Source organism: Onychostruthus taczanowskii, unplaced genomic scaffold, assembly GCF_017590055.1.
Source record: "Onychostruthus taczanowskii isolate IOZ18803 unplaced genomic scaffold, ASM1759005v1 scaffold106, whole genome shotgun sequence".
NCBI lineage: Eukaryota > Metazoa > Chordata > Aves > Passeriformes > Passeridae > Onychostruthus > Onychostruthus taczanowskii.
This window is the reverse complement of record NW_024497186.1, coordinates 1,308,017-1,326,670: the sequence shown is the minus strand read 5'-3', so window position 1 is coordinate 1,326,670 and position 18,654 is coordinate 1,308,017. Positions and strand designations below refer to the sequence as shown.

Here is an 18,654-nt window from a genome sequence, read left to right as displayed (position 1 = left end):
GGCTTTTGTTGAAAGCAGAGATATTTCAGGGAGATGAAGCACCTTGGGTGCAGACATTTTAACTTCCCTTTTCCCATGTTTACTTCTACAGACTCCTAACTTTCTAGAATTATTTTTCAGTTAATAAATATTCATAGAACTATCTCTAGACCTGCCTGGATTCTCACTTCTAGATGGTATTTTTTATTTTTTTTTAATTCACCCCTCTTTCAGTTGTTTCTGCAGAGGTGGAAATGACATCTTATGCCCTTCTGACCTACACACTCCTGGGAGACGTGGCCTCTGCACTCCCTGTAGTCAAGTGGCTCTCACAGCAGAGGAATGCCCTGGGAGGATTCTCATCTACTCAGGTGGGCAGCCTCTGGAAAAGGTAGCTGGGATGCATGCATTGGCAATTGATTCAGGAATGTGGAGTTTCCATCTTCCTGACAGAAATTGTTTGTGTTCTGGTAAGAAGAAAAACTTTCCAGAGCTCTTTACTGCTTCCTCCTCAGACTGGTAGTTTGAAAGGAACACAGAGTTTGTCCTCACAGGTGCCTTTGATAGGAAAAGTGAGCAAAACCTGGTGTTTCTTTTGCCATATGAATTAATAAGGGAGATTCTGCCAGCTGGAGCTTGGCAGAGCTGTTTGGAAGTTCGCTGTGCTCCTGTGTTCTTCACTATTCTATTTCTCCCTCTTCTGCCCCCAGGACACCTGTGTGGCTCTGCAGGCTCTGGCTGAATATGCCATCCTTTCTTATGTTGGAGGAGTCAACCTGACCATTTCCTTGGCTTCCACTAACCTGGACTACCAGGAGACCTTTGAGCTTAACAAGATGAATAAAAAAGTCCTTCAGACTGCAGTGGTAGGTGGTTTTGTGCAGGCAGGTTTTTAAAGCAATCCACGTCAGCTGGGTTCTGAATGAGGACTTGGATCAGGGATGGTAAAAGCAAAAGTTAAGCACTGAGACCTGTGGGACTTTCTGTGGGTTTGTGGCTGGATTCTGCTGGGAAAGAGACAGCACTCCTAATTAAAAGGCATTTTTCACCATAACCAATGCCTGATGTTTATTTTGTGCTGCTGTTTGTCTCTGCCACTGTAAGTGCAGGTGGTGAAGAGGCTAGGCCATGCTCACTTCACTTCTGCAGTGTCCTTTATAAAGGTATTTTGTACAGAACAGAGCTAAATTTAATATTCATTACCATTCTGAGTGCCATGTCTTGTCTGTGTCTCACCTGTGCATTCTCCCCAGATCCCCAGTATTCCAACAGGGCTGTTTGTGAGTGCCAAGGGTGAAGGCTGCTGTCTGATGCAGGTAAGCTTTTCATGGGGCTGGAGGAAGCATGGCAGCAGATGATCTCTAATCTCACAGCCTGTTTGCTGCTTTTGTAATCCCACTTTGCTGCGAGGAAGGACTTACACCTGGAATTTCTCTCAAAATAGTTCTATGACTATTTGTGTTGCTTTAATTTGGGAAGTGAATGTGTAGATATCTATATAAGCTCTGATAGAGCTTATATAGAGATAGAACTATGTGTTATGGTAGCAACAGTCCCCTGAACAGGGAATAATTAGTATTGACTCCATGATTGCAGAAGGCTGATCAATTGCTTTATTAAGCTATACTATAGTATACTGTATTATACTATACTATACTGTATTATACTGTACTATACAATTAAGACACTCATAACCTTTACAGACTGTCTGATATAGTTTTAACTTAATTGGTCAATCAATCTAAACACCATCCAGTGTCCAATTAAGAAATCACCCTTTGGTGAACAATCTCCATAACATGTTCTACATGTGCACAACAACAGATGCAGCAAATGGAGACAAGAATTGTTTCTCATTGTCTTCTGTGAACTTTCTTAGAGCTTCTCACAGCTTCCCAGGAAAATCCTGGGAGACAACTATGTCTCTCTCTGTTCAGAGATTACCACATGTGATAAATCCTCTGTTGCTTCTGTGCCTGCCATTCCCCAACTCTGAAGAGTTCTTGTGTCTATGCTGGATGTTTGTGGGCACTTGGAAACGCTGGAGCTGTAATAACCCACCCTGATTTGTTTTACTTTCCCCTCTTCCCCCTGCAGATCGATGTCACTTACAATGTACCTGATCCTATAGCCAAGCCAGCCTTCCAGCTGCTGGTGAACCTGAAGGAGCCCAAGGCAGAGCAGCCCCTGCCAGCCCCAGCCCCGCTGCGCTCGGGCTCTGCCGCCGAGCGCCGCCCCGGAGCCCTGCACAGGGACAGGGCCCTGGGGGACGACGAGGACCCGGCCTCAGACCAGGACCACCGAGAGTACAAAGTCATCCTGGAGACCTGCACGAGGTAGGAAGTGCCAGTCCTGCCCCCCACAGAACGTTTGGTTTGCTGGTCTTGGTGTGCATTGTCACCAGAGGGGTGTTGGGGACAGACAAAGGTGATACAGAGACTCCATCTTCAGAAGGCATGAAAAGTCCTTTATTGTTAGAAATCCACAGTTCTTACAGAAACAATGGTGGACCTAAGACCTGACTGGCCTTTAGGAATCTTCTCTCACCTATTGGTCAAGAAGGGACAGCTCCTTCTTGTAAACATCTTTGACAAACAGAGATTGCCTGCCAGGTGCAGAGATTGAGTGTCACCCTGTTCTTTTGAGTTCTTCTGAGCCTTCTGATGTTTACATTCCTGTAACGACCTTTCTCACAGGCTTTATAAAAATAATTAATTGTTTTACATTCTTTTCTGGAGGAGGAAAAATGTGATGGACTGTTAGTTTGTCCAGTGTCATTGGAGAGGTGGCACTGTCATCTTCCAATCCACTGTCCCTTTCAGAAATCTATAAATGTTACAGTCAGAATTAAACTTTCCCTCTTTTTTACCTTAAAGATTCCAGTGTCTGCATCATTCTATTTCGTGTCCTAGAGCAACAATTGAGATAGCAATTGTTTAATGCTTTCTCACAGCTTCCCAGGAAAATCCTGGGGGAGCTATGTCTCTCTGTGTTCAGAGGATGTGTGATTACAACAGTGCCAGCCCCTCTGTGCCAGGAAAGCACCGAGTTCTCTCGTGCTGCGCTGGCTGGATCTCAGGATTTTCAGCAGAATTTTCAGCCACCACTGTGGGTTGTAGGACAGAATCATTCCAAATTACAAATGTGATGTGATTTCCCTGTATAAGGATGAAAAGAAAAGGTTCTGGATTATTTTCACCACTTGGGTTGTAGGACAAAGTCATTCCAAGGTCATTCTTGATCATTTTAGTGCTAAGTGTTTGTCAGAGGTAGAGAAGTAAGAACAATGCCTTGAGGTTTTATCACTGATTTTCATTATTGCCTCTCCAAACCCTGAAAAATTACAAATGTGATGTGATTTGCTTGTATAAGGATGAAAAGAAAAAGTTCTGGATTATTTTCTTAAAAGCCTCAAAGAGCAAGGTAAATTCAACTGGCTGACTAATATCTTAATTATGTCAATAGTTTTATAAATATTACTGACTTGACTTTATTATTTGAGCTCTTTGGTATTTCAGTTTTGGATACCAAAAACCTAACAAAAGATGCTTGTTGCCATGGTATGCATTTGGAATATATGGTAAAGGCACAATATATGCAGATATTTGTTAATAAACTCTTAAATTCCGTATCTCCTTGCTCCATGTAATGAAATGTAAAATAACTTTTTTAAGTGGCATGATCCAGAAGTTTCATTTCTAGCTCTTAAAGCACTTTGCAGAGACATGAGCAGTTCTGTCTCATAGATTGGAAAATGCAAGTTATTGTGAGAAAACAACTTGGCTGTAGACAAACAGCAGCAAGAATAGTTTCTGACCTGTATTAAATCCACTTACAAGTTTTGCTCAAACACCTTGATACTGCTGCAGTCGTCAGGGGTTGCTGATCTCTTTAGAAAGCATTTGGATTTTTAGTGAGGTTATTGGGAATTTGACCCAGGAGAGATAAAGCCACAACCAGAGTAAATAAAGAGGACTCACAGCATCCTGCTGTGCAACAGGAGAAACCATTCCCAAGAAATTCAGAACTAATTTCATGTTTGTGACCAGGAGCATGGCAGGTGCAGAGAGTGGCTCAGATGGAAATGGAACATTCTTGCTGCCCTATCACAGCTTAATGGGAAACTCTGGCTCTCCTATCAGCTTCTGTCCCTTCCTTCCTGCAGAGGCAAGGGCACACAGAGACTGCAGAGCTGCAGGGCCCCAGGAAAAGCTGGGATTTGTTTTCCCTGGCCCACACTTGCCCCTGGCCCATGGGGCCATGTTGTGGCACAGGCACTGCCCCCAAGTGTCACTGTGCCAACCTCTTCTCCCCCTGCCTGAGCCCTCAGCCTGTTTTGGGGAGAGGATAAAATTCCACAGTGGTGTCAGATGCTGAGGAGGCTGCCCTGCATCAGCACAACCTCTCTGCTGATAATTCTGAAACTCCTGCCCTGGGAATTGCTGCAGCTGAGGCAGAAATTTGAGAGGAAGCCCAGTGCAGGGAGATGGATTGCTTGGAAAGGAAACAAAAGCAAATGAAATCTTCCTTTCCTCCCCTTCTTCCTGTAATGATGCTCTCAGCTCCATCATCATCTTGCTGGGGCAGTGTGAAGAGAGGAGTGCAGCTAAGGATGACAAGTGAGCTGTTTGGAGCTGGGGGTGTTCTCAGAATGTGATGAAGTGTTGTCATGCCCAGTGACATCCCTGGGGCACTGCTGAAGGGTTAGGGAGAGCCCAGGGTGGAAAACAGAAAGCTGTGATGTGTAACAGAGGCTGGGGAGATGCAGGCAAAGGGATCCTGAACGATTTATTTGGGAGTGTGGGTCTGTTTGAATACACTTTGCATGCTCTTGCATCTTTTTATGCCCATTGCCAAGAGGAGCGTGGAGATGGGAGTTAAGGAGGTTTAATGGCTCTGGGAGCCCTGAGTGCCTTCCCCAGAGCCAGCTGGCTCTGTCCCCAGGCCACCTCATGATACTGTGAGCCTTGGGCTGGGGTGTGGCACCCCAACCTCAGCCAGTTCACCACCCCTGAGCTGAGGGGGCTCCAGACAGAGGAGCCAGCTCAGAGCTGGCAGATTTGGTGCTGGAAGCTGTGGGAGTGTGTTTTCTCAGAGCTGGCATGAGCTGATGAGCCCTGCTGGGCCCAGCTCAGGTAGGGCACAGCAAACAGGTGAGCTGCCAGGGAGGGAGGGCTGGGGGCTGCTGGCAGTGCAGAGAAAAGGAGCTTTGTTCTGGGATTCCAGGAGCTGCCTAAGGATGGGATCTCCTCTGCCGTGCTGCAAAAACTGAGATTTTGCCCCAACAGCCCTTCTCTCCTCACCTTTCTTGTGTGGGGATTTTGTGCACATTTATAACAACTCAATTTCAGAGATTTTTCTGAGTTTTCAGTTATACTCTAGAGGATGATACAGGCAGTGATTTAACACCAGGAAGGCAGTGACTTTGCTGACTCGTTAGCAAAAGCCCTTTTCTCAGTGCCAGGGGTGAAACAGGCATTTATGAAACCCCAGGACTGAATGACCTTGGTGTTGGGAATTAGCATCCCTCCCCCACCACAGTCCATCTACAGCCCTCCTCTCAGGGTGGAACAGAAGTTTCTCCTACTTCAAGCGTTTATTTCCTTTTACCAAGTGCATTTTCTCAGTGATTAATTGAAAAAGAAAGCAAGCAGCCCCACAGGTGGCTGTATCCCTCTGCTTTTCTGCCTCTGTGTTCCAGGACATCTCCTACCCCCTGTGAGCTGGGCATCATTTTGTTTAATAAAAGCAGAAAAGAGGATTTTTAAAAACCAACTTGTAGCTTGTGGCTTTCCCCAAGCACTTCAACGAGGAGAGCCTTTTAAGATATTTTTTTCTTCTTCTTCTTCTTCTTCTGGAGTTGTTTTCTCCATTCTGAGTTGTCCATGGATCTTGAGTTTGTTCCCATTTTCTCTCTTTTTGTTCCCATGGGAAGATGGCTGCACTCTGGATCCTCAAACATGGCTGTGTTGGAAGTGCCTTTGTTCTCAGGGTTTCGGGCAGATATTGAGAGCCTGGAGCAGGTGAGGGAAGGGGATTGGGATGGGATGGGATCCATGGGATGGGATGGGATCGGTGGGATGGGGGTGCAGGGCTGGGATGTGGATCTCTGACTGGGAGGGGTTCCCTCTGAGGGCCAAGAGGAGGCCATTGAGTGTCAGAGCACTGCTGAAAAGATGCAATTAAAATTGGGAAAGGGGAGGAAGAGATTTCACTTGTCAAAAAATCTCTCTGAAATGAGGGAACAGAGGTTCTGAGCAGGCTGAGCAAACCCAACCCAGCCAAGCCACGGCTTCCCTGAGCCAGTGCACAGTAATTAACTGAGACCCCTTGGAAAAGCTGAGGTGCAAATGTGCTCTAACAGGAGCTGTTTATGGCTGCTTAGTGAGCTGTGTTATCTCCAACATCTGGATCCCATTTCTTTGGAGGCTCTGTGTCTTGGAATTTTTTGCCCTTTTTATTTTTTTCTCTCCTTCTCTCTGGGAGAACATCGTGTTTCTTGCAGCCAAGCTGAGGTGGACAGAATGTGCCTCGTGCCCAGCCAGCCCTTCAGGGCAGATGAACTGTAATCTTGAGCTTTGCTTTATGTTTGTGGGAGTATTCCATTCATTACAACTCATTACATTTTGTGGAACGTTGCATTCACTGGTGGAGTTCTTATTTATTTTTTTAAGGATTTTTCACTGAAGAGGTGTAAATTTTTTGTGTCCTTGAGAGCTGGTAAAGAGCTAAAAAATATTTTGCTTCTAAAAGACCTCTTCTGTTAATAACTTTATCTCATTATATTGGGAAGGGAAGGGATCTGTGGAAAGAATTTTAAAGTAGAACCATTGTGAAGTTTAATTTGATATCATAATTCGAGGAGGAGTGCACATTGCTTTATCTTCTCTAGGATTTCCCTTGATTTGGCTGATTTATAATTGAAACACCATTGCATTTTCTTGGAGGAAAAAACTCTCTGGAGGGGTTTACAATCCGTGTCAGAAGCTGCTGTCAGATGTCTCCTGGGGTGTCCCTGAAGCCACAGAAATTTTTGTATTAATCCCTGAGAAGCAATTGCATCCTTTCAGAACAGGGGATCAGATATGAAATTATTCCTATAAAGAGAAAAACTGCAGTTATTTATATCCATTCACATGGAGAAATCTATTTTCAAATCCAAGCATGTAAAATGGATCTGTTTTTATTTGCCTGTGGGTCTGGTATTCTCCCTCATGCAACCAACTGAATGTTCAGGTGGGAGCAGTTCTCCAGCCCATCCATGGAAAAAAAAAAAAAAAAAAAAAAAGGAAAATTAGGTGAGGAGCCTGCAGTGGGTTTGGTTCCTGCTTTCCCCCCTCTGCTGAAGGTGCTGGAGTGATGGTCGTGTGCAGTGCTGTCAAATACATTCTCTTTCATAGTCATTCATGTAAATAATGGCAGAAAAAATATGGATGAGAACCAGAGAGAGCTCCAAATATCCCAGGAGGAGAACAACAGGATATCTTCATGGTGTTAAACTTACGGAATGTTCTGTGAGCAGAGGGAAATGGTCAAAAGAAATAGTGTGTAGGGTTTTCATTGCAGAAGAACTGGAAATTTCTTAAGGAATATATCCCTCTACTCCTTTTTCTTTTCCCTTTTTCTTTCCTTTTTTCTTTCCTTCTCCCCCCCACCCCCCTTCCCCCCTTTGGAAAGCAGGATATTTTCCTAAATTGTGAAGAATTTTGCATCTTCAAGAGGGAGTGTTCCCCTTGAAGACCTGAATTCCATGGCTTTTTATTGCGTTTAAACCCTTTTGCATCTGTAAAAATGAAATGTGGTGACAAAGCCCAGGCACATCTGTAGGTACAAGTCCCAAGAGCAGACACAGCCCCACCTGATCCACCTCTGCCAGGGGAACCTCAGAGCCCCTTGCAGGGCCTGAAGGGGCACCAGGAGAGCGGCAGAGGGACTGGAGACAAGGGATGGAGGGACAGGACACAGGGAATGGCTTCCCACAGGAAAAGTGAAATTTAGATGGGAAAAAATCCCATTTAGATGGGATATTGGGCAGGAATTGTTCCCTGGCAGGGTGGGCAGGCCCTGGCACAGGGTGCCCAGAGCAGCTGTGGCTGTCCCTGGATCCCTGGCAGTGCCCAAGGCCAGGCTGGGCAGGGCTGGGAGCAGCCTGGGACAGTGGGAGGCGTCCCTGCCATGGCAGGGCTGGCACTGGATGAGTTTTAAGGTCCCTTCCAACCCAACCCATCCTGTGATTTCTTCATGGCTACCAAACAGGGCCCAACACAAAATTCACCATTGGAGCCTCACCACGTATTTTGGACACCACCTTGAGCAGAGCCAAGTCCCACCTTTGCCTCTGCTGCCTTTTCCCTGCTCTGCTGTGGAGGGGCTGGGCTGTAAATCAGCACTTTCTGGGATTTTCTGGGATTTTTTCCCCTGAGCCCAGGCCGGGAGCAGCCCCACGTGCAGCCCCAGGGCAGCGCCGCTTAATGAGGGCTCTGTGCACAACCCACCACAAATCCTCCTAATAATGCTGGATGTCGACAGGGTCAGGAGGTCAGCCCGGGCTGGGATGGATCAAACCTCACCAGAAAAATGCACTTTTAGCTGAGCCCAGCAGTTCCCGGTGGCGCCGGCGTCTCCAGGCCCTCATAAAAGGCCTGTCTGCAGCCACGGGCTGCTGAGTAATAACAGCCACCAGCAGGGCCCGAAAATTATAAGGACAAATTAAATTGGCCCTTTCCATATTGTGTGGGATTTAAAGACATGTTGCTTTGCTTGTTACAGGAATAGCAGGGAGCTGGGGAGCAGGGTTTGCCAGTAGGAGAGCTCTGCTGAGGGGAGCTGAAGCTGCTGGTGGCAGGTTTGGGTGAATTTCAGTGTTCAGAAAGAAGCAGTGCTGCTTGGTTTGTGTCATTCTAAATCATAATTGTAGTAATAGTTTTTATTATAATTAATAACAACTATTACTATAATTAATATTTAAATATTTATTAGTAATAATTGATATAAAAATTAGGAAAGTAATGATAATTATATTATATAATATATGATAAATATAATAAAATAATAAATATAATGTATAATAAATAAATATAATAAAATAATGTTATATAATATATAATAATAAATATATAATTAGGAAAGTAATAATAATTATAATTATTTGTTCCCATTTCTGCAGAGATTTTAGTCTACGATCTCAAAGTAACTTAAGATATATATTATAATATATTAATATTACATTATTATATGTAATTATTATTTTAATATTTGTTGCTAATAATTATTATGATAATTATGAAAATAATAATAGTTATAATGATTTGTTCCCATTTCCACAGATTTTAGCCTATGATCTCAAAGTAACTTAAGAACATTAAAAGCAAAAAAAAAAAGAAAATCCCAAAACCAAAAAAAAAACCAAAAAAGCACTCAAAAAACAAGAACAAAACAAATCCCCCCAAAAAAACCCCAAAAACAAAACCCAAAAACAAACAAAAAACCCACAAAAATATCAAAAGAAAAAAAACCCCACAAGAATATGTTTACAAATGGGATTGTCTGACAGAGATTGATGTAATGGGCCAGTTTAGAGAACAGAATTATAGAATAGAGTGCTCTGGCCCTATCTTGGCTCTCCAAACTTTGATTAAAACACCAAAGTCCTTTTCCACAAACCCTCATCCTCCCCAGCTTCAGTATTAGATATTTTCCACGTGCCAGATGCATTCTAAATACAGATTATCAAAATAGTAATGCTTGATCAGGCAGGAGAGGCACAATATTGAGATGTTCCAAGGGCAGAAATCATAGGAGGAACTCTTGGAAAGTGGAAAACAAAGGTTTGGAGATGTGGGAAGTGCCCTTAGATGGTGTGCAGATAAAAAGCAGAAGAAGTGGGTCTGTGGGCCTGCCTGGTACAATGCAAACCCCAAATTCCAAATCCCTGGGCCTCGAAGGGAGAGAAGATGAGGAGCAGAGGCCTGGCCTGACCCCATTTGTCAAAAGGGAGGGTGCCTGGGGCTCTTTCAAATGGCTGCTCTTTTCAAATGGGAGGATTAATTTTCCTGGCAGAAGAATGTTTTGGATTTTTCAGCTGCTGGGAGGAGGGGACCTTCAATACCCAGTGAGATTCCCCGGTGGTCTGAGGGGTGTAAATAAATGACTTCATTGGGTGGTTTGGGGTCTCTGAGGTCTTGCTGGAGCCTTGGCACTGAAAACAATCTGGGAGCTGCTGGATGAGATCATGGATGAGGCATCAGCAGAGTCCAGGGGGGTAAGGAAGAGCCCTCAGCTGGTGCACCTTGCAAGAGCTCCTCAGCAGGACACAGGCAGGGACACACAGGTGGTTTTTCCCCCTCAGTCATTGACAGCAGCTTCAATCTCTTTGCATTTTCCCTCTCTTGCAAGAACTCCTCAGTAGGACACAGCAGGGACACACAGGTGGCTTTTCCCCCTCAGTCATTGACAGCAGCTTCAATCTCTTTGCATTTTCCCTCTCTTGCAAGAACTCCTCAGCAGGACACAGGCAGGGACACAGGTGGCTTTTCCCTCTCCGTCATGTGGCAGCAGCTTCAATCTCTTTGCATTTTCCCTCTCTTGCAAGAACTCCTCAGCAGGACACAGGCAGGGACACACAGGTGGCTTTTCCCCTTCTGTCGTGTGGCAGCAGCTTCACTCCCTTTGCATTTTCCCTCTCTTATGGAAGCACCGTTTTCCAGCAGAAGAAATCCCTGGAGTTTAGTGTCTGATCAGTTTTCTAAGCAGCCTGAAATGTTATTTATTCTCTCATTTCTACCTGTTTTCTATAAAATGAGATTAAACTAAACACGATGATTTTAAAATTTTTTTTCCACCCCCAGTTATTGATGAACAAGCAAATTGGGTTAAAAAGATATGAAGTGGATGGAAGAAAAGTCCTCTTTTATTTTGATGAGGTAATGGCTTTGTTTCTTATAATTATGTTGGATTTTAATGAAAGGCAAATGAGCAGGGGATGAGGCACCAGCAGGGTGCTGGGGGTCCCTCAGGGGTGAGGATCACCCTGCAGCTCTAAGTGGTTTTTGCTTGAGCTCCTTTTGCTGCAGGTGGGGTTGTGATTTTGCTTGGAAACCAAAGTATAACAGGGGCAGGTGATTCCCTTTAGCCCATGCAGTGGTTTTGGGTGGATATCACATAGATTTTTGCCTTGAAATAATCTGATTTTCAGGTCCAACCTGAAGTACTAAATGCTGAATAATTTAGATCTCACAGCACAGAGCTGAGAGTGGAAGGTGAGATCTCTCTTGGCTTGGTCAGCAGCAGGAAATTGTCTGATGGTTGTGGGCAAGGCAGGGAGCACAGCTGGAGTGTTTGCCATGGCTCTGTGGCAAATATGTGTTTTAAAGGTCAGCACAGCATCCTGGTTTGGTTCATCCTGTTTGGTTTTTATTCATTATCTCTGTCCCTTTACTTGGAGTATTGGAGGTATCTTTGTGCTTGGTATTTGGGGCACGTGCTGTGTTCATTTCTCTTCACTTCAGGTGTAGTTTTTGAGTCTTTTACACCATTTCTCACAGATTCCCAGCCAGTGCATGACCTGTGTGAAGTTCCAAGCTTTCAGAGAGCACATAGTTGGGAAAACAGCCCCTGTTCCCATCAAAGTGTACGATTACTACGAGCCAGGTTTGTGCCTGTTTCCCTTTGATCCCTGCTGACTTCAGATCTCCAGGCAAGAGGCTCAGCTGTGATTTCTCCTCCTTGCTGCAGCTTTTGAAGCCACTCGTTTCTACAACGTGAGTGAGAACAGCCCCCTGGCCAGAGAGCTCTGCGATGGCCCAACCTGCAACGAGGTGGAAAGCTCAGCCAGCCAGTGGGTTGGTGAGTTACCCCAAAACCACACAGATCTTTAGGAAAAATGGGACCCACAACTGTTCTGAACTCAAAATTATATTTAGAAAAATGTTATGTTTTGCTCTCTGTGTTAGTGGAAGTTTCACAAAGGTTTTGGGGGGTTGCAGTGTTAAAGTCAGGACAAACAGAGCAGTGGTGCTCTTCAGGCACCAAAGTGACTGTGATTGGATAAAATGTCTGATTCTGGAAGAACCTGCACATGGGGAGATGTGTCAGTAAACAAAGAGGTAAAAACTCCTCACCATGCAATTTGGTTTTCTTTCTCTCCAGTATTTTTCAGTGGAGTTCCACAATTAACTGTAGGAAGATTGAACAATTTCATACATCTCTGAAAAGGAATAACTTGCCCCAGAAGCTGTTGTTCCTTTCTGTGCCCTGTGGCCAAAAACTAGTTGCTTTATCCTAAGTCAGGAAGCTGTTGCACCATGGGTCCTTCAAAAAAGCAACTTTGTTCCCAGAACTTTTAATTCTCTCAAGTTTTCAAATTCCTCTTAGAAATCTTCAAGAATTCAACATAAAAACTGATGATGGGTGAACTATTTCCATTCCACCTTCCCTGTGCTGTGCAAACCTGACTGGGATTTGTTTGATCTCCAGGTTTTGTCCACTCTGGCCCTTGCAACAACATCTTTGGCTGCCTGGAGGACGAGTACTTCGAGCAGTGCCTGTGCTCGCGGGACTGCGGCTACGACGGCGAGCCCGTGTGTGGCTCTGATGGCCACATCTACCCCAACCACTGCCAGATGGAGGTGGCATCGTGTAGGAACAACACCAGGATAGAGCAGATGCCCATGTCTCAGTGTTCTGCCTGTAGGTTTCATTTATTTCCCTTTTCTGTCACGGTTCAGCTGCAGGCTGTTACAAATCTTCATTTGAGCAAGTTAATATTCCATGCCTGTGGTAGGGAAAGGAGGATTCTGAACTTGCTCTGTGTTATTTTGCTGTTCATAGTACAGCTGATTAAGTGATAAGGGCAGCTGCTTTTTCAGCTTGAAATAACTGGTTTTCTGTTCTCATGGATACATGATTTACCAGACAGAATGAATTGAAGAGAAAATTAGGGATATCGTTTGGTCTAAAGTGAATATTCCTGGATAAAAAATAAATCCATGAAATGTAGCATGCTTTGGAAATTCTGCATGGCCTTCAAGGTGTGTAGTGTATCAGGGAACTGATTACACCACCTCTGGAAATGCCAGCCTCTACTAGAGAGGCATTATTAACGAATTATGTGACAAATGAGTTTATTTTTCTTTGTATTTGCAGCCAAGAACCTGCCAGAAGAAAGGGAGACACACTCCCACACAGCTGAGCAGCCCAGTGTTCCCCAGACTCCAGCAGGTAATGCAATACTTTTGCATTTATCCAAAGGCTTTCTTAAGTAAGGTTAAAGCTTGTCCTCGCTCTGTATTAAGTACAGGTGGCTCTCGAGCACATTTTAACTAAAGATGCTGAATTTCTCCATCTTATAGAAAAGACAGAATATTCAGAAATCAGAAAAAAAAATAAAGAGGTCAAGGAAGCTGAGAATGAGAAGTATTCAGTAGCAGACAGCTCTCCTAGTCCTTTTCCTTCCAGGAAATCATGCAGGAATCCTGCCCAGCTCAGCACCTGCAGGATTTAGATAATTGTTTGTAGGAGTGGACAACCCACCCTCCTATTTTCTCAGCCTTGCTGTGTTTGAACAACACACTCTGTGATCTTTTCTTCCACTATTAACCTGGAAAGATCCCATTGAAAGCCAGGCTGATGTAATGTGTTCCAACAAACTACTGAGCAGGACGTGACAAGAGCCCAAACCACTGCAAGGACTCAAATCCAGGTGGATTAACTTTGTCCCTGCAGTTCTGTGCAAAAATGGAGCTGGCAATCTTGATTCTCTCAGAGCTGCTGTTTGGAATAAAGAGCCTTAGTGAACAAAAATGTTAAGGTCAGTGGATGGAGTAGCCAGGAATTTGGCTGCTCATTTTATTTGGTGCTTATGTTCATGCACTTTTTTCCAAGACTCGTGTCGAACTTGCTCATGGCTCACAATAAATCTCACCAAGAAGCAGTGGAGGGTCAATAGAATAGCTTGTTTCATGCTGTTTCTAGTAAATAAACTGGTCTAGATTTTTCCTGGCTGCTTTCCACTCATTAATTTTCCCCTGGCCTTCAACTCCCAACAAATTGGTAAAACCAGTTAAATTCTTCAGGAGAAGAATTAAATTCAGGAGCTCTGTGGCTCCTCATGTCCTCCTTGAGCAGCAGGATCAGACTAACACATGCCCAACAGGAGACACCATCCTGTTCTTTCCCTTCTGGACAGCAGCTGATGGACAGTTTTCTTATTAAGGTGCAAAAACATGGTGAATATTCCATTATGACATTTGCTAATGGTCATTCAGTCTTAGTGTTTAATGTCTCTACTACTTTCCTCCCCCCTCCCCCCCTTTTTTTTCCCCTGCATTTATTGTGAATATATCTGTATCTATATCTTGTTGCCTTTTTTTCCATACACATGCCATGTGCTCAGTATGGAAAATTTGCAATCTGAACCCTTTCAAGCAGCATTCCCAAACTGTTTTATTTGGGCACTGCTGGAATGTGAGGCCATACCAAGGTCTACAGAAATGGGGCTGCCATTACATAATTTTCAAATAAAAATTTGATATGATTACCCGGGAAAAAAATGATGGAACTTGATGGTAATCCACAATCCAAAAAATATTCAGAACAGAGTTTCTGAAATAATCTGCATCGAAGTAAAAGGAAAATCCCTCTGTGGTTTCTGTTCTGAATTGACAGAAACAGTGCTGGCTCAGAAGGAGCAAAAGGGGAAAATCTGATTATTTTGTGTGGCATTGTAATGCAGATTTTAGATGGACAAACTTGAGTGCCACAAGGACGTTTGTCAAAGCACAAGCACTTAGAGCTGGCTTTGTCCTGGGATCTGGTAGTGCCCAAATTTCCTGGCAGGAGGATGCTGAGCTGGGAGCAGCCATGGCAGAATGAGCATTCAGGAATCAAACTGACTAAATCCCAGCCCAGGAAAAGGGCCCAGCATGTGATTTTCATTAATCCTCAGGGCTCCTCTCAAGTCAAGCACACGGGACATGAATCAAAGCGCAGCAGATGAATGAGCCCCTCCCCAGCCAGGCTCTCCTGGGCTCGCTGCTGCTGGAGCATGTGATGGGGTTAAGTCGGCTCAGGTGCTCCAGCAGGGGCTCTGCTGAGCCGTGCCTAAATCTGGGACTTCCTAAAGGGATGCAAAACTCCAGGAGCCGAATCAAGCTTAGGGCAGGTTGGTGTAAAACCAACTGGGTGTGTTAATCTGCGGGAAATGCTGGGCTCTCAGAGAGGCACGTGGTGCTTGTGTTGTCTGGGAGCCTCCTGTGTTTGCCATGAGACTGGTGCAGCTCAGCTTGGGCTGATGGATGCTTTAATTGAGGTCTTGTCAGTGGGAATTGCAGGATGTGTTGGGGCTCCCTCTGGCACACACAGACCCACAGTGAAGTTCCACACACACCAGTGGGTTTGCTGGAATAAATTCCAGCTGTTCAAGATGAGTAATTGAACATAGATGGCTCTGAAAGGTCAGGATGCAGCGCTGTTGCTGCTGTCAGAACATGTTAAAATGCCTTCCCAAAGTCTGCAGAGAGACAGAATGGCTGAGGTTTGACCTTAAAACTTTTTTTGAACAGATGGGTGGGATCCTCTTTGCATCTGTAGATCCTCTGATTGCCAGGGAAGTTTGCAGGGTGACAGAACTCAGCTGAAACAACTCCTGTGTGAGTCCCCTTTCTCAGCTGTTCCTTCTCAGGTGAATTACTGAGTCTCAAAAGGGTGGGACAGGATTTTGATGAGTGGACCCAGCTCTGGGTGTGCTCATGTGCCTTCACAGCCGGCTGCAATATTTGTTTGGATAGAAAACCCTGGAGCAGGAGCTGAGTTACTGACTGGGATCTCGCTGAATTTCTGGCTGTGCCTTTCCTGAGATCCTTGTCACTCCTTGGCCACAAGGGTCTGGGTGGATTTCAGAGCCCGTGGGATCCTCAGTAGCTCTGACTGTGTCTCTGTGATGAAGTGGTGCCTTGATTGCTTCCACACTAACTCTCTTCTGAAACAAATTAAATCTCCTCTGCCAAAGGCACTCAAGGCACAGCCACTGATATTGGAGGACAACATGTTGCCATCACAGTGCTGTGATTCTGCATGGATTTGGTGGAAAACAACCTCCAAGAGTGTGGGGCAGCAGTGCTGGGGTATCAGTGCTGCTGTGAGCAGGGAGCCCCCCAGGCTGAGCTCTCTGGCCCCCTGCCTCACCCACAGCCATGCCCTTTGCACAGTTTTGCTCCAGCAATCAGAAAGGGCCAATGGCTGGAACTGGAAGAAAGTTCTAGGTGGAATTATGATGCTTTGGTGGTGGTATTTTGTTTGTGGGGTTTGGGTTTTTTTTAATTAATTGCCTAACCTTAACCCACACCCTCAGCTCCCATCAGGACCATCAGCCTGAGCTCTGCTTCCAGGTGGAGTCATCCCCAAAATTCCCTGGGTGGTGTGTTCCCCACAGGGCTGCAGCTTTTTCAGGATTGATTGAGCTGGCACAGGGCTGGTTTTCCTCTCCCCCCATCACTGCTCAGCAAACATTGGCCTCAGCACAAACATTTGGGGCTGGGGGAGTGGTTTGTGTGCAGCAGGAAACGTCGGCCTGTGCTCTTTGCTTGGGCTCCAGAGCTGAATTCCTGGGAAGAGTCAGGCCTGTGATGTTCATCCCAGCCCTGGTGGACAGCAATCACCCATTCATAGAAGGAGCTCATGGTCTGGCAGGTTCTCACAGGGAGGAGGCCAAGAAGGAGGGAACAGAGCCTGACTCCCCTGCCCAGTGCTGGGAGGATGTGGGAGGCAACAGGGAAGATCCTTCAGATATTTTATTTCTAGAGAACAAACATTTTCAAAGGCCTTGCTGAGTGTTCTCTTTAAATAAAGCCAGCTTTGGGTGGGCAGGGGACTTTTCCTCCCTGCAATAATTCTGCCTCAGTGCTTGCTTTGGTTTGGACTGGGGCAGTGTACACAGAGAGCAAACAGGAAGGATGGACAGCTGAGCTGGCTCGAGGAGCAGTTTAGGAAACACGGGTCTGCTGCTGTTCCTAGAAGTTTTATCTTGCAGTTTGGACAGGGAGCACAGAGGCACAGCCTGGTGTGAGTGGGGTGTGTGCTGTGAGAGGGACCTACCAGTGTCAGCACAGACTGCAGGGAGTGGGAAGAGGAGAAATTCCTGTTCCTGCCTGTGCTGGGTCTGTCCCTACACAAAGTAGGAAATTTCAGTGCTGTGTGACTGTGCTGGGGCAGAGGTACCTCAGCTCCTCGTTCAGGCTGGAGACCATGGCTTTGCTGTGGGTTCCTGGCCTCAAAACCTTCACACTTGTTGGGCTGAAAAGAAAATTGGCTGCCTCCACTGATCAGTCACCAAGTGAGCTGTTCCCTCAGGGTGTCCCTCCAGCTTTGTCACTTGTTTTATGGAATGATGCACAGCTGAGGGCACACAGGACATGTCCCCATACAGATGGGGCTCTCCTTCCCTGAGGTGCCTGGTCAGAGGAGAAATTTTCAGGGTGCAGAGTGAATCCCCTGTCCCATCTGCCCCCTTCTTTTACCTTGCTGTGTGCAGCCCTCAGGCTGATGGGTTTGAACTTCAGCACCTCAGTTAATTCCATGCTGGAAAAGGAGACCTGGAGATTTTTTCAAACTACGTTGCCCTTTGCCTCCCTTTATTTCCCTTTCCCCCCTTGTTTTCTCCTTCTTTCTCCCCTTGTTTCTCCTTCTTTCTCCCTTCGTTTCTCCTCTTTCCACCCTTGTTTTCTCCTTCTTTCCCCCTTTGTGTCTTCTTCTTCTTCCCCCCCTTGCTTTCTCATTTCCCCTCCTTGTTTCCTCCTTTTCCTACCCTTATTTGCCTTCCCCTTTTGTTTTCCCTTTTCCTCCTTATTTCCCCTTTACCCCTCTCTTTGTTCCCCCCTTTTTCCTTGCATTTAATTCCAGTTTCTCAGACTGGAAAATTGAAAACTCCTTTTGCAGCAGCTCCTCCCTTTCCCTGTGAACCCACCAAACACGCGCAGGTGTGCTGACACCTGCAGCCTCCTTCCCTGGTGTCCCTGAGTAAAACCCCTTCCTGCTGCTGCCCTGCCCTGCTGTGTGGCCACGCAGCTCCTGCAGCTCTGGTTCCCCCAGCAGCCGAGGAGGGGCCCCCCCTGCACACAGACCTGTCCTACTACTCCTACGAGTACGACCCCGACGCCTTCGCCGTGGAGGGCGACGTGTTCGAGGTGGTGGCAGAGCTGAGCACGGCCAGCACCTTCAGGGAAGGGGACAGCAGCCAGGCTGAGGCCACCCCAGCAGAATGGTGAGTCCACAGCGGGGCAGGGGGCTGCTCTGAGCCAGCCTGTGGTGTCCTTGTGCTGCTCTGTTCCACAAAAAGGGGGTCAGTGGGAATGGGGGCTTGCTGGGGCAGCTGTAAAAGGCTCTGGGATCTCAGTGGTTTCATGCCCAGTGGAATGGAGTGATCTGTCACTTGGTGTGTTCAGCTGGAGCAGAGGAGAGGCTGATCAGTCTCATGATAGGGGGAGGAGGAATGGACACAGATCTTGCTTTGGGGTGACAGGGACAGGAGGCCAGGAAGGGCTGGAGCTGTGCCAGGGCTTGGCATGGAGCTCAGGGAAAGGTTCTTGCCCCTGAGGGTGCTGGCACTGCCCAGGCTGCCCAGGGAATGGTCCCGGCCCCAAGGCTGCCAGAGCTGCAGGGGCGTTTGGGCAGCGCTGCCAG

The 18,654-nt window shown here is 46.1% G+C and overlaps 1 protein-coding gene across 1 annotated transcript in view; it reads left to right on the top strand.

Annotated features, from left to right (window-relative positions):
- Positions 1 to 18,654, top strand: part of CPAMD8 (C3 and PZP like alpha-2-macroglobulin domain containing 8) — a 55,189-nt gene that overhangs the window by 35,077 nt on the left and 1,458 nt on the right. The window contains exons 32-42 of the mRNA XM_041416814.1: positions 214 to 350; positions 690 to 845; positions 1,233 to 1,295; positions 2,077 to 2,315; positions 5,915 to 6,002; positions 10,827 to 10,901; positions 11,523 to 11,628; positions 11,713 to 11,823; positions 12,454 to 12,666; positions 13,123 to 13,197; positions 18,067 to 18,235. Coding sequence (XP_041272748.1) covers positions 214 to 350; positions 690 to 845; positions 1,233 to 1,295; positions 2,077 to 2,315; positions 5,915 to 6,002; positions 10,827 to 10,901; positions 11,523 to 11,628; positions 11,713 to 11,823; positions 12,454 to 12,666; positions 13,123 to 13,197; positions 18,067 to 18,235 — 1,432 coding nt within the window. The remainder of the gene's footprint in view (positions 1 to 213; positions 351 to 689; positions 846 to 1,232; positions 1,296 to 2,076; positions 2,316 to 5,914; positions 6,003 to 10,826; positions 10,902 to 11,522; positions 11,629 to 11,712; positions 11,824 to 12,453; positions 12,667 to 13,122; positions 13,198 to 18,066; positions 18,236 to 18,654) is intronic.